This window comes from Stegodyphus dumicola, chromosome 7 (assembly GCF_044657685.1).
Source record: "Stegodyphus dumicola isolate Sdum_Otavi_A_Nest chromosome 7, ASM4465768v1".
Taxonomy (NCBI): domain Eukaryota; kingdom Metazoa; phylum Arthropoda; class Arachnida; order Araneae; family Eresidae; genus Stegodyphus; species Stegodyphus dumicola.
This window is the reverse complement of record NC_140774.1, coordinates 96,941,589-96,957,835: the sequence shown is the minus strand read 5'-3', so window position 1 is coordinate 96,957,835 and position 16,247 is coordinate 96,941,589. Positions and strand designations below refer to the sequence as shown.

The 16,247-nt window shown below is 32.0% G+C and overlaps 1 protein-coding gene across 3 annotated transcripts in view; it reads right to left on the bottom strand.

The window, feature by feature from the left end:
* Positions 1-16,247, bottom strand: part of LOC118200688 (protein FAM76A) — a 62,843-nt gene that overhangs the window by 25,892 nt on the left and 20,704 nt on the right. For all 3 annotated transcript variants that reach the window (XR_015042165.1, XM_085820618.1, XM_085820617.1), the window contains exons 3-6: positions 15,391-15,454; positions 8,093-8,248; positions 2,852-3,021; positions 2,673-2,753 (exon numbers count right to left, since the gene is read on the bottom strand). Coding sequence is in view for 2 of the 3 variants with exons in the window: in XM_085820618.1 (XP_085676744.1) it covers positions 2,673-2,753; positions 2,852-3,021; positions 8,093-8,248; positions 15,391-15,454 (471 nt within the window). In the remaining variant the exon portion in view is untranslated. The remainder of the gene's footprint in view (positions 1-2,672; positions 2,754-2,851; positions 3,022-8,092; positions 8,249-15,390; positions 15,455-16,247) is intronic.

Sequence of the window (16,247 nt, the reverse complement as noted above, 5' to 3'; positions counted from 1 at the left end):
GTGAACTTAACAGTTAAAAAAATCAATAAACAAACAAAAATATTGGATTATTTTCAATAAAAAGTATTTTCAAGTATGTGAATATTTCTGTGCTTATTTTCTGAATTTATCTTTTTTTTTTTTTTTTTTTTTTTTTTTTTTTTTTTTTTTTAGTATTTAAACCACTATTATTAGTATTTTACAAACTTAAAAGTAGTATGTTATGCACCTTAAACTAATAATAATAAAAAAAAACTCTTATTAAATGCTCAAAATATGTGGGCCCTTGATATAACAATATGCCTCTCTACAACAATATATTTATTTGGTCCCTAAAATATTGTTGTAACCAGGTTTCACTGCATATATAACTTCTATGTATAACAACAAAAATTATACATAGATAACTTCTATGTATAATTTTTGTTGAAAATACAAAGATAGAATGTTAATAATTTTACATTTTTAGCATTTACTTAGTATATTTATACATTTAGAATAACATCATATGAAAGTGCCTCCTGAAATATGATCAGAATAAATAGTATTATTTGTACTATATTTTTAAATTATTCAGTTAATTTTCAGAAATTATGGTTTTACTAATATTTGACAAAAGAATCTATAACTAATTATACTTATATGTATTATTTTGCTGTAAAAATAAATGCTAAAAACGTTCTCAGATTTCAAGCTCTACATGGGCAGTGGTTTCACTCCTAAACCACCATCTACCTCCTTTCCAAGGTGTGCAACAATTTTTCTTTCAATACATTTCACATTTACGAAGCTCAAAGGTACCACTTATCAATTAATTTCATTAACGGCTGGAAAACTTTCAATGTGCTCTTCAAAGTGTTCAATCAAGTGTCGAAAGCCATTTGCATCCAGAACAGTGTCCAGACTTTTTATCACTTCTAGGCAGAGGGTAGCTATCTTTCTTCATGATGCAATTCAACTGGAGATAGTCAAAACAAAATCCAGTACACCATCTTTATGATCAAGTTGATGCGAGAGGCCTAAGGACTTGCTCGATAACCTTGACTCTAAGGAGGCTTGATAACGTTGCTTTCCAACTTCTACCAGTTTAGCTATCAGTAGACGTATCAGACCTTGCTTTATAGGTGGATGATCCTCCGTATCAATTTTATGATAAGCCAAATTGATTCGCCCTTGACGGCCCCTTCCACCTTTTCTTGGAAGGCCGCAAACACTACGCTGTCACTACCTGTCTTAATGACCCCTCCAGTCAAAGGCATTAAACTCCACTCCTGATACCAAAAGCTGTTATGTGTTATAATTGACTAAATGCCCACAGAACTGATGACAGCTTTATAAAGTTTATTTCCTCACAGAAACTACGTGAATTTTGCACCAAATTTTACAAAATTTAATATTTAGGCATAATCTGAGTCGTAGAATCAAAATATAGAAAAAATTGGCATGTCATTTCAGGAAAAGTTTGATTTTTGTGTCAAAATATATATATTACAACAATGCTACATATAAATCTAATATATAACTTATGCTGCGCTTTCAAGCCATGAAAAATCCAATTCAAATTTCGTCAATCGGCCCAGCAGAACAGGAAATATAGAACTGTCTTTTTTTTTTTTTTTTTTTTTTTTTGGGTGTGTGCAGTGTACTCCTTGTTCATAGAAAGAGTGATTTGTATAAGATATAAGAGCCTGTTTCTTCCAATGCTTCAGTGAAAGTGAACCTTGTTTGTGGAAAGTCAATGCAAGAAATTTTTAACTAAATCTGTTACATATAAAATCTGGATATGGTTAAGTTACATACAGGCATCAATTACAGTTATTCAATTACATTACCAGTTACATATACAGGGTACAGATCAAAATCTCATCAAGTTTGGTGACATTTGGCAATTTCTTGCCAAATTTGGGGATGAAAATAAGACGCCAAAGCCATTGCCAACTTGGCAATATCTCACCAATTTGGTTACTGGCACGAAAACCAAAGTTTGCTATCCCAATGGTTATGGCAAATTATTACTTACACCAGAAATGAACAACTTCTAAACAAGTAAATGGCATCTAACTAAAATTTATTACTTTGAAGTTTGTGGTTGCAATTGTGGATACTATACACCGCCATCCCCCCCCAAAAAAAACACCTTTGTCACAATATCTGCATGATACATGGAATGCAATCTGTTCATTCATCTGCTAAAGACAAAATGACAAATTATCAGCGTTCTCTAGCTTTATTTACATTGAATATTGTAATTATTTATAAAAACTCAATATTTAAAAAACTTTTTACAGCCTCAATGTAATTTTTTTAAAATTTATATCTTTTAAAAGGCATATTCATCTAAATATCCACATATTAGCCAAACTAATGATCATTAATAGCACATTAGGCTTCGCTTAATATTTTCCGATGCTTTTTGAGTTGTGCTTCAAAAACAGCTGAATAACTAAAACTGTGATCCAAGATTAGAAAGGTTAAAAGTACAAATTTTTTGCTAAAATTTATATTAATAATTTTTATATATAAGCAAGCTACATTTTATATTTTATCAACGTTATCAGTTTTTGTAGATTTCTAACACACTTGCTGCTAGGATAGGTGATTGGCTATTAGAGTACTTGTGAATCACAAACTTGTTTATGATATGCAGTAAAAATATTAAGGATTAAAATAAACATGCTATTCTTCAAAATTACCTTGCAGGTAAAGTTCCATTTGCAGATTTCGCCAATTCGGTACGTGGTTTTTTACTTGGTGAATGTGAATGTTCACTTTTTCTGAAAGAAAGATATAACAAGTTAAAATCAAAGACACTGAGATGTTACAAAAAGTAATTCAATTATTATAGCAGCTAAGAATACATGCAAATACAAACTTTGATTTAGATGAATGGCTTGATGAGCGTTTATGATTCTGCGAGGATGAGCGGTGATGGCCTGATGATTTGTTAAGAGATGAATGACGTGAAGAGGAACTTTGCTTTGTCTTGGCCAATGCTCGCTTATAAGACAATGTGCAAAGCCAGCAAAGAAGCTTACCATCCACCTATAAACATATTTAAATATTTAATATAAGATCTAAGAAAAACTGAGGCAGAACAGTGATCCAGTTGCACAACAAATATGAGAAATAATCCACATTATGGACAGTAGTTCAATTATGTATCAAATATTTAAAAATGAAGAAATAAAAAAAAAATTTCAATCTAAAAATTTTACAGTCTTAACACTTTAAAATGAATTAAATATTGTCTTTTGTCTTTTTAAATTTAAAAGCAAAAATTTTATGAAATATATATATATATACACAGACACATACATACAATATGGATGAAATATATATATATACAGACACATACATACATAAATGCATGGTGATTTAAATTTTTGCAGATTCTAGTGTAACATCACACACACGCACATTAAGCTAAACAATTACAACAGACATATTAATTGTTAGAAACTTCACATACAGTACATAAAATTGCATATTTAAAATGAGCTACTCAAAACCACACGGCCAAACAGGAAAAAAAAATATTATATTATAAATTAATGCGATATGTAGAATGATTTAATACAGAAAATAATTGTTTAACATGTTGCTATGCATAATTTCACAAGACAGCTTGCAAAACAAGGTTCATTGCGAAACACGGTTTCATGCCTGAGGTTCATAACTCACATTTATTTATCACATCTAAAGTGAGAAATTCTTTCAGCCAGTACAAGAAATTATTGTAGCAAAAGATAATAAAATGAAAAATTAAAAAAAGCTCAAGAGTTGGTTAATTTTGATGAAAATCTTGCCTTCAATGCAAAAAGATGGTTTCAGTAATTTAAAGCTCACGAAATAGTGAGGGACTTGATTATAAAGAAAAGGTAGGAGTTAATATTTTTCTTTCTGTGATAGGAATCTGCAGTCTTAAAATATATCTCTTCAAAAATGTTAACAAATAAGTAAAATCTTTTTTAATACCATCCCTCAAAATTTACACATTCTTTTTTTTCCTTTAAAAAAGTATTATTTGTTTGGTGGTAGTTAATAAGTAGTTTGAGTAAACACCACAAACAAAAGTTCACTTTCCTTTATAAAGAATTTTATATTATGTGTATATACATGTGGTTGACTAATTGATTAATGATCAAAAAGCATGTGCTGACTATCTACAGGTTTGCCATTCAAACAGGAGAATGAAATTCCCTGACTTTTCCAGATGTGTTTTAAGAAAATTGAGATTAGAATCTGCCCAACGTGGATTAAAAAAATATTTTTTTTAGATATTTTGCAGCTAAATGAAAGAAATAAATCCATTTAATGATATTTTAAAATAAATTAAGGCATTTTATATTTATTCAGCAGTATGCATAAGAACACAAAATGAGCATTAAATTTTGAGATGGTATGTCATCATACTGGCAGAATTAGTTTTAAGAGTATACCCCCCCAAAAAAAAACTGCCTGAAATTTGAAAGTATTATTAATTAATAATAAGCAGACTTAGAAGGAAGAAGCCTCATTAAATGACACAAATAACATTAAAATAAATTACTTAAATATTAAAAACTGAATTACTGTAATCAATGTTATTTTGGCAAACACACCAAAGACCCATTACATTATGACCACCCTCTATCTATAAAAATAAGCTTGCCCAGGAACAAAACCACTGCGTGTGTGCGGTTGATGTTGGTGTGTATAAAGCAGCTATGCATTGTCTTTCCAAACATAGCATGATTAGTAACATAATGGGAAAAGCAGCTGCTTTATCAGACTTTGATAAAGATCAAATCGTTATGGCTCGGCGACAGGAACATCAATAACAGAAACGACATAATTAATGGGCACGTGCAGTTAATGTGTTTACAATGTTTTCATGGAGCACATTAGGACTAATAATCACTAATGAACAATCCCTGATATCTCTGTGCTATGTGAACATCATTGCAGACCAGGTTCACTCATTCATCATAACAATATTTCCAGCAGGGGATGGTATTTACCAACAACATAATGCAGCATGTCATAAGGGTCGAATAAACAGGGAGTGGTTCGAGGAACATTCCAGTGACTTTCAAGTCATATCTTAGCCTGAAAATTCACCTGACATTAATTCAATCAAGCATTTGTGGTCCCACCTGGAGAACCAAATTTGTGCTGCCCTACTGCCCCTTTGCAATGTGTAAGAATTGCAGGATCAGTTGGTGAGCACTTGGTACCAGATACCTCAGACTACCTTATCAGCACTTTGTGGAGCCAATGCCACGCTGGATGCTGGCAGATTTGAGGGTTAAAGGTGGTTCTACATGTTATTATTAGTGTGGTCATAATGGCCCTTCAGTATATAATTATATTAAATGGTTAGCCTAGATGAATGATTACTTTTTTTTTTACTGCAAAATGACAAATAAGGCATTTATTATTAAAAAAAAAAAAAAAAAAGATAAGATTTCAGAGATTTTGTACTAAGATCCTGGTATACGGATTTTAGTACACACGATTGTAGTATGCTTTGGCACGATTTTGAAAATTGTCGCTGACACCAAAATGACCCATTTACTGCTCATCATCATGTCGCCAAATCCTGTGTGTACCGTACACTAAGATTAGACCAAATTTTATTTATACAAGAATTGGAATTTTTTTTTTTTCATTCAAAATGCACTGCACATGCAAATCTCTCAATTCTCGAGGTTACCGGAAACCAAAAAAAGTTGCCGGAAACTTGTTTTGCCTAATTGCTATTAAAGGCAATCTGATTGGAGCTGGGAAAATTAGATGTGCACAAATGACGCGATACATAATTCACCACGAAAGTGATCGCTTCCAACGTTGCCGTAAAAATTGCTTTTTTTTCGGAGATCGCCATATGAAATTCCCTAATTATCTGTAATACAATGCCTGGAATGCACATGCTTGGAGCAGTCTTTGCCAAATACATATACGCTCCAACTGTCAAAGATAGAGTAAACGAGTGAATAAGATCATAAATCATTTTTTTACAGTTAATGGTCAAAATGGCAGATAAGCAATTACAATAGAAATACATAAAGAAATGCATATATGAATAAAATAAATAACTTAATATGTACATAAAAATAAATTACATACAGTGAATGAATGTGTCCATAATAAAAAGTGCAGTTATATAAAAATACAAATACATATATAAATATACAAATATATAAATAAATAAAATACAACAGTAATAATGAGGTTGTGTGATATTGCTAGTAATTAACAATACACAAATTAACAAGACACAATTAAAAAAATCTGATGTGTACACCACATGACTTCATTGTACGGAATATTAAATTATATGCATTTTTCTTGTATTTCATTTAAACTTATTGGATTGAATTAAATTTAATTCTTCGATAGCGCATAAACCACAATAGAATAAATGCTCTCTTTAAAATGTACTATATTTGTTTACCATAGCGACACTCTGGCGCAGGTTCACTTAACAGTGTTATATTTTGTTCATATTATAACTCAGAATGTACAAAATTTATATCACTGAAGATATCTAATCGTTGCCACATGTTCTATTCAAATACTATAATAAATCTAGAATGATGTATAAAAGAAATTAAGCAAAGAAAACAAACAGAAACAGTTTTTCACAGACGATTTAGTATTTCTCATTCAATTAATTCAGTTCTTACTTCGCGACAAGGCAAAAATACATAAAAACTCAAAACATCTATATTAAAAATTACGAAGTACATCTTAAACACTTATTTCCTCAAAAAAAAATTCCAGAAAGGATTAAGTATAATTTAATTCGCAACAATAAATGAAGGCCTTATCTTTGTTGTTGCAAAGCTTAGTCTCTCTAGATTGGCAACAAATCTATTATTCTGCTGTTTCAAATGTAAACAAATATGTCTGTCCGCCATGTTATTTAAAAATTAGGTTTAACTGCACTTAAACAGCTTCTGAAATGTTGATAATTGTACAAATATTGCTTGCAGATTTACTAAAGGCATAAAAACCTTAACCGGAAGATAAGAACAACATAATTCAATCATTTTTAAAGCAAAAAATGCATAATTTACAACCATATAAGAGTAAAGAAACTGAAATCACTGTGCCGGGTAACAGATGAATTGGATGAAAAACAGATGAATTGGATGGAAAACCCATTGAAATTCAATAAACATAGATGGAGTAAATTTTGGAAATCATATGTACAACATAATTCGAAATTGCAATAGTGAAAGCTACAAAAAATCACAGAGGTACAAATCTTACAGTTGATGTTCAGTGACATGATGCAGAGAACTGCAAAAATGACTGAGGCTCAGATATGAGCTACTAAACATCGATATAATATAATATGTGGGGTAGCTTAATATACTATCCTAAAAGAAAGCAGCCAAATGATGGCAATGCATTTTGTGGCTAAATGTTCGTAAAATATGTCCTGTGACTATACAACATGAAACACATAGTTTACAAATTACAAAATATTGAATATGACTGATAAAAAAATGTGAAGGCCAACTACGTGCTCAATTCAAAGTTTCGGAAATCTATTGGACAACTTTCTTAGCAAGCTGCTGAAACTTCTGAAGAATGAATCTGGATAGTTAAAAGATGTTTTGTTAACTTGTAATATAGTCAGTGATAAGAGTAAACAGATGCAGAGCTTCCATATAATCTCTTTTTTCATCGACACTGTTTCATAAACTACAAGCTTTCAAGTAAGCATTTACAGACATTGCATTTGGCAATTTTAAGAAGGCACTCTTGTATAAAGAAGACTGAAATTTGTTATTACCAAAATTTAATCATCATTCCCTTTTACTTTTTATACAGATGACTATACACAATGCAACTGACATATTATACGGCACAGAAACTTGTTTTTTTACTATACTAACTGCATAAATTAACTTTTGGCAATATGATGTTAAGAAGTACAGATAAAATGACTTTTAAACTTATTTTTATTATACTGAATAAGCAAAGTACTTTTATACTATGGCAGATTAATGAATGAAGCCTCACTGACTAGTAAGAACTTCTGATTTTTAAGTAAAAACAATAACATGCCTCTAAAGTATTGATAAAACAACAGATAAAAGAAGAGGAGAAACAGCAATACCTTTTTACGACTATCATCTTTTCTATCAAATGCACATCTCTGCTTGCACTGCTCACAAGTTACCGGTGGTCCATAACGTTTCTCTGAATTAGTGCACCTCTGACATTTTGAACCAATGAATGCTGCTATTATGTTGCAATATTCACATGCAGTAGGCTATTTAAAGACACAACAGATTTACATAGTACAGAGTTATGCATATATACATAAAAACAATTTTTATGACCTACTGTTATAATATATAAATTTAAAAATTTATGGCTACAGTTTTAAATGCGCATAATGCAACAAATTCAATTTTATATATGGCCTTTTTTTATCTGTCTATTTCTGCCTGCCTGTCAGAACTTGGTTTCTAATTTGTTCAGAGATGGCAGTACTTGCCACGCTTCTCTTGTAATTCTATCTTGTCACTGCACATGTGTTGCCTGTACGAAACGAAAGTATGTTTAGATCAGAAGCTAGGATAAGTGTCATGTCGCATGGAGGTTCTACCTGTAAATAAAATTATATTTTCGTAAAAGATGGTGTTCTTTATTCTCTAATGCAATGCACACATATGACACACAAGATATGTGCATCTAATCTGATTTTCAACATATTTTAAAAATAGATCACCACATTATATGTATCTAATCTGATTTTCAATATATTTTAAAAATAGATCACCACATTAAATCGTAGCGTTTGCGCCAGGATGAGTTAGTTAGGGTAAAGAACATTTTGATCATTTAGTAAACAGAAATGGAAGCCTTGAAAGTAAAAAGAATTCCACTGCATGCAGCCTTTAAAATGAACACTTAAACGAATCGGAACTGAACCTTATCATTCCTGGAAATTCTGGAAGATAGGAATTCGACTATAATTTGGATGAAGAAATATTAGATCTGCTATTGAAATCTAAAGCCTTGTAAGAACAAAAGATTGAACAAAAGGATTGAGTATTGTACAAAAGGATTGAGTCGTGCGAGACTTACTAAAAGAAATTAATAGCAGCCACGATGAAAGTGAAACAAGTCGCTGTAAAAATGGAGAAAAATTCGCTGACACATGTATCTATAAATGAAGCCAACAAGTTTCACGCTTCCGAAAATAAATGTGATTGAATTTACCAGTGATCCACATGAATGGTTGAAATTTTGGAATACTTTTAGTAAGATATAATTCTTGTTCATTTGAAATTTGCATAGGCTAAACAACATCGTAGCTTGGATGCATAAGTAACCAAATTCTAAGCCTAAAGTTGTTCATTACGACAGGCTAGCCCCTTACTATGGCCAAAGTATGTTGCCCCATAGTGTTAACAATATAAATAGTACAAGGACATGGTCCTATTTCTTTCGAAATTTGTAAGTTTATGCAGTGCCAAGGGTATGCAGTCCTTGGGAAAGGATCAGTGTTATAAATTTGTACATAGATAGATGATTTTAATACAATTATATGTGAAATTGTTGTATTTTTCAATGTAATGTAACATGAAAAAATTTAAAGAGCCAGGCTATGCTGGAAAAGTAACAATACCGGGGCACATCCATTTAACATTGAGTAAATGGGTATCTCAATTTGGTGAGATACCTCCAAGCTGGCAATGGTTTTGGCAACTCATTTTTGTCACCACATTTGGTGAAATTTTCATCCAGTTCCTGTATCACCGTAATAGGTACTATTGTAAAGGAATAAATGTAATTGATCACTATATTAGCTGTAACTGTAATTCCAGTCTCGTTGTTGTTTTCCAGTTATCATGAGAAGCAGAAAGTACTAGAAATATCTTGACGGCTAGGTGAAAACTATATAAGGCCGGAGAGCATCTGCTGTCAGTTGTAGTTCTTGTTGTCAGCTATTAGCTCAGGCACAAGTTCCGAGTACTATCTCTGGTTTAGCTTCGCTCTTTAGCTGCACTTTGCATTCTGTTGTATTTAACGTTCGTACCAGTTTGAAGTGTAAGTGTGAAGAGTTGTATGATTTCTTTTTTTTTTTTTTTTTTTTTTTGAGGGGGGGGGGAGTTCCAGATCTCTAAAGTGTTTATTTTGATAAAATAAATTTTATCAACCTATCATCAGAGCTGCGTGCATTCAATCTACTGTTAGTGCACATGCATGCAACAGTATATTTTTATGGTGTTCTTTATCTTCTAATGCGATGCACAAGGTATGTGCATGTATTCAATCTTATTTTCAATATACTTTAAAAATAGGATAACTATACTGCCTGCATGCATGTGAAATATAAAATATGAAAAACAACCATTAACAAAATTTTGACAACAGACCTTTAAATTTCTGATTTAAAATATAAATATGACCTCCTTCACTTCTACACTGCGAAAACTCTTGGCCAATGGCTATCCAGAACTCGAACAATTTCTGACCTATAAATACTTCAGCTACCTTCTGCACAGTCTCGTTTTTGCTGCCTAAAATCATTTGTTATGATGTCTCTTTGCTTAACCGTATTCTTCCATTGTTCTTAAATGTTCCCATGTAAGCAAAATTGTGAGGTGAATACTGCACTCCCATAATCATGTTAAAGTAAGCATTGTGTCTCCAGAATTGCTTTATCCAATAATAAAATTACACTGAATTCGGCCATGCTTGTCTTCACATCCATCATTCCATCTACGCAGTAAACATGTCTAAGTTACATCTATGCTACTATTGCCTGTCTATTAAAACTATCACCAGCAAATTATACCAGCTATGATTAAGAAGTTAACTGGTTAACTTTTCTTTTAACCATTAACTTTTCTCATCGTACCCTATAAATTATTACACACACACATAAATGCAGTCAAAATAAGCATAATTAGTGATGATGGAATGAATCTTTGACCAATAACCAGGTGGTGATAGCATAACTGTATAGAAGGATGTATGCTTAGCAGACAATCATGCCATGAATAAATACATAATTTATTTTCAAACATTCTTGAAAGATATTTTCCTCCCATAATTATATTATGGCAGAAAATAATTATTGCATGATTTATCTATCATTTATTACATTTCTGAAATAACAGAGGAAACCAAGCAACAGCCAGACAATGTTATGTTTGCAAGTGAGAAGAGAGGTAGAAAGAAAAGTATGCAATTATCCAATACAGAAGATCACTAAGAGAACAGTTTCAGTTTAAGTTGCTTATTAAGGGAAAGCTTCAGTTTATGTTCCGAATTAGCTACATCACCAGCATTATTATGTCGTATGTATGAATTAATCTAGAAATGACCCAGCTGAAAGAAATTTTGATGCACTGCAGATGCTAGGGCAGGGCCGCATAAAATTCTAAAAAAAAATTTAAAGAGCTATTGCTAATTAAGTTAGTAATTTATTAAAGATTTGTTTTCTTATTTTATATATATACATGTGTGTGTGCGAGTATGCATATAGATTTTCATACATACACTTACATGCAAGATTAAGAAAATTTGCACAATAAACTGAATTTCTGAAAAACTAATGGACAGATTTTAACGAAATTTGGTGTCAATATACATTTATAACAGCAAAAGAGATATAATTACCAAACATGATTTTATGTAAGCATGGTTATCAGTGGAGGGATGTTCAAAATATATGTTGTGATATCAAACTGAAAATGTCTAATATGAGATATGGTATGGCATATTATACAGCAGACAGTTGAGGAAGTACTGTGGCAGTCAATTCCACTTCTGTTACAAGGCAGTTTTTAGCTACGAGTGCTTCTTGGAGGATGATGGCAAGAAGAAATTACCCCCACCCCACCCAAAGAGTACCCCAGACATGCTCTAAATGTTTAAAATCAGGAGATCTAGATGAAAAATCCATGCGATGAATATCCACACTTTCCAGGTAATTGTCAACTAGCTGAACCCTGTGTGGACGTTGTCATCCATTAAGGGGAACCCAAGACAAACTGCATCCCTGAAAAGTTGAGCATATGGCTCAAAGATCTCTATATACTTCACACAGCAGCAGGAAGTCTTTGTCAAACACATGCGGAGATGTACAGCCGTCCAACATAATGCCTGCCCAAACCATTTGATATTTAGCACCGTAATAATATTTTTCCCTGATGAAGAAGGAATGGCATCATGTTCTAGGCTCTCTCTAGATAAGGTATGCAAGAATCAGAATCCAGGCTGAATCTCGACTCATTTGTAAAAACTATGCTGCTCCATTGAAGTCCAAGGCACATGTTGTTTGTTACAAGTTACACGTATTTTCTTGTGTGCTGCAGAGTGCAGTATGCATGTGAAATTCTGGTTCCAGTAGTGGCATACAGCTTATGTGAGAGCTGTGAAGTTGTAGCATCCCTGTGTTGCCTGACTCAAAGTGACTAATACTGACCCTCATTCATTATTATGAATCTTGGTTGATTTTGTCCAAGTCTTTTTGATATGGATCTAGTGTACTGAAACTGTTTCAACAAACTGTAGATGACAAGGACATTACATTGAGTTCTGTAGCCCTTGTGATTGGCCTGCCTCCAATCTAGCTACAATTCTCCATTTCATTCATCATCCATACATTACTGGCTAATCATTTTGCCTGATAACTTATAAATTTTACACAATTCTTGCGAGAAACACAGCAAATGTCATTAAGGAATACAAGCACATATATCACCAATATCCCAACTCCTTCACAATTACAGCTCTATGGATACACAAATTTACATTTACATATTTGACACTGAATACAGTCAAAAGTCTTTAATCCGAACTCATCGGGACTTCGACGATTCCGGATTATCGGTTTTTCCGGATTATAGATCATCAGTTTAAATCTGGTAAGATGGCATGCAGAAATTATAAAATTAAAAATATGAAACCGTAATTTATAAAATAAAGAGCAATTATGATCTAAAAGGTATCAAAATTTACAAAAAAAAAAAAAAAAAAAAAAAAAAACTTAATATTTATTTGTTTACTTTATTAAACATTTCTTTCAATGCGTGCATGCTTGAAGCATACATTACGCATAGTCGAAACTAGAAAAATGCAACCAGAAAACTATTTGATGTGTATTCATGATATTTATAATGATGAGGAATTTGATTTAAATCATATCGAAGTCGGAATACATAGAGATGAAATACTATATTTAGTAAGGAATTATAAGCCGGATAAAATAAAAACATCTGCCCTGAAGATAAGGATAGTGCTGACAGATCAACTTCCAGTTCATTGCGCGCTGCGACATTCCCCCCCCAGCAGAGCAGCGTGAAATTGATTAACATATTTTGGAATGGTTAGAGAATCAAAGGATATGGCTTTATCCATTTTTTGCAGCAATTCCACTTTTTGTTTGATGGACATCGAAACATGCTTTCGCTTCGTACATCCTTTGGTAGCTCCAGAATCGGAAATTCTTTTTGAAATAATCGGAAGTTCTAGCTTACTTTTATAAAATTGCTCTAACAGTCTGCAAAAAATAATAAGCCAGATTCAATTAGAAGGTTAAGGAACAAGGCAATCTGCAACATTAACTGAAATAGTTAGTTAGACAATTTTAGCTTAGCTTATACCGTGCATTATACATTAAACGCGCATGCGGTGACGCATATGCACATGCGTTGATGCATGTGCAGAAAGTTTGTAGCTTTGAGGTCTGGATTATAGATCATTCCAGATTATGGACGTCCGGATTAAAGACTTTTGACTGTATACGCATAACTCTTTAGTGGCATAATTAGTACCTCTGTTTTAATATTTTTTGTAAGAATAGTTGTAATTGACAAATTATCTTAATGTTGTACACAAGTGTAAATCGTAAAACAGCTGAACATTCCCGATTTTAGATAACTGTGTTTTTAAACACGTAGTATTTTTTATGTATTCTCATTGTCTCATCATTTCTGTTCTTACTACTATAAGATTTTACGTGATACATAAGACATCTCATTTAATCATTTCGTGCTTCAATACTTTTTGAAAAAAAAAAAAAAAAAAAAAAAAAAAAAACAGACATAATTTTAAAATTCTCTAAGTTTTTCACACAAGTTTATATATATATATATATATCTTTTAATTATTTACTTTTTCATAAAAACTAATTATTTTAATTGAGTTTAGCACTAGGTGTTAGTTAATTTATTGCATTTCAATAAAACTATTAATTTCAATTAATTTTGATAGCAAAACATACCTATGACATGGACAAAACTGATACTAAAATTTTATCTTATCTAGTCTCTTTTTCATCTCAAAACTCCAGCATATTTAAGAAACCAATGTTAAAATTTTAAATTACATATTCCCAATAAATATCTAAAAATTACAGCATACTTTTAAAATATACTGAGAAATATAGAAAATATTGTGCAACTATTAGAAGGCTTTTCACTACAATTGCTCTATATATTTAAAGTATCAGCTATTTTTAAAATACTGAGATCAAAATTTTTGTTTTATATTAATAGTATACTTTAGTTTTAGGCATACATTATCTGCAAATATAAGGCTATTACGAATGCAGAGAAATTTTTTTTAATTACTTATAAATACGCTTCCTAAATGGACAAGATTTATGATCAACATTATAAACTTATTGGTTTAAAAATTATAGTCTTGCTTCTTCATTCTTTCCCAATTCCTAACCCATACAAAAGTTTACATAAACTGGAAACTCAATTATGGGAAACTGTCACTTTACTTTCATAAAATTTTCAGTCAGTAATTATGTGTCAAGTTTAAGCTATCCTTTAAAGTACTTGAAATGTTGATCACTAAGCCCAAATAAAATTTAGAAAAATGAAACAATCCAAAACAAATAAGGTCAGATTATGTTATTCGACTACAGAAAAGCTCACAAAGGCTTATCTGCCTAAGAGAAGAAATGCCTTCATGGAGGACTTTCTAAGGGACACTGGTTTGAATTCCTATTTTTTGTGAGAAAAACCACAAAACTGAACCACGCAGCCAGGAAACTTCTCTCGGATCAAACTGCCATTATTATGGCTGTAACCACTCGGATGGTCACTGCTGAGCTCCAAAATGAATTAGTAGGCATCTTAAAATAAGACTTTCAGAAAACTGTTTCAAACATTAACAAAATTTGTATACAGATTGATGTCAGAACAGCACAGCTGAAAACACAAAATGTAATATTACAATCAACAAATTCATAAAATACTACCGCAAAGAAAATGTATAAATAAACTTAATAAAATTGACAACATCAGAAAATAGATTATGGAAGAAATGTTGGATGTAAAGATAAATACAATGCTATAATTTTAACATTTACTGCATTTAATATCAACTATGAGAAATAAGAAACATTAAATTGTTTATAAACTGTAAAATGCTGCATACTTTGCCATAAAGTTTGACATTCACTTCACACTTTTTGCAAACAGAGGCAGTACTTCCTTTAGAGCTAAAACAAAAATTATTAATAAAATCATTAGTAAACTATTATATATATATATATATATATATATACACACACACACACAGGGTTCACAAAAGGCCATTGCCAAACTTAACTGGTCTGTCATACCATGACAAACAAGATTCACATAAGAACATATGTTCAAAAATGCAAATGGTGACTGCTAGAGGGCAATGTTCGCAAGCGTAAAGGGGAAGAAAGAAAGGAGGTCAAAACAGGTGTTAATATGACTTTTATTAAAGAACATGGTTAAATCATAGAAGATGTTTACAATTCCATTCCTTCCATTTGCCAAACTGCATGCTTCCTAACGTCTACACATAAATTCACAGATTCACTCAAACTGGACACATGTGTTATGGATAAGTTGCTAACAATTTACCCGATCCTGGTGACAAAATTCATGCCTGACATTACAGTCGTTTTGTACACCATGGTCTTCATGAATACCCACAGGCAGAAATCCAGGGATGGGACCCACAGGGCTGGGGGATGGCGGTAGACATGTTAACTGGTCCGTCTCTGCCAACGCAGTAATCAGGATACATCCTATTGAGGTATTTACACACAGTGCTCCTAAATGTGTAAGCACTCCATCATGCTGAAACCATATGTTTCAACATGTCACTGCTAGAATGTCAGCCATCAGATCCAGCAATACTTTTTCCACAAACTGTTACACAAAATGCTCATAAAGAACTGAGTTAGTAAACTTATTCATTCTTCTCCTGCAACATCCTCACCTGAAATGATCATATTCCCCACTCTGGCTTAAGCC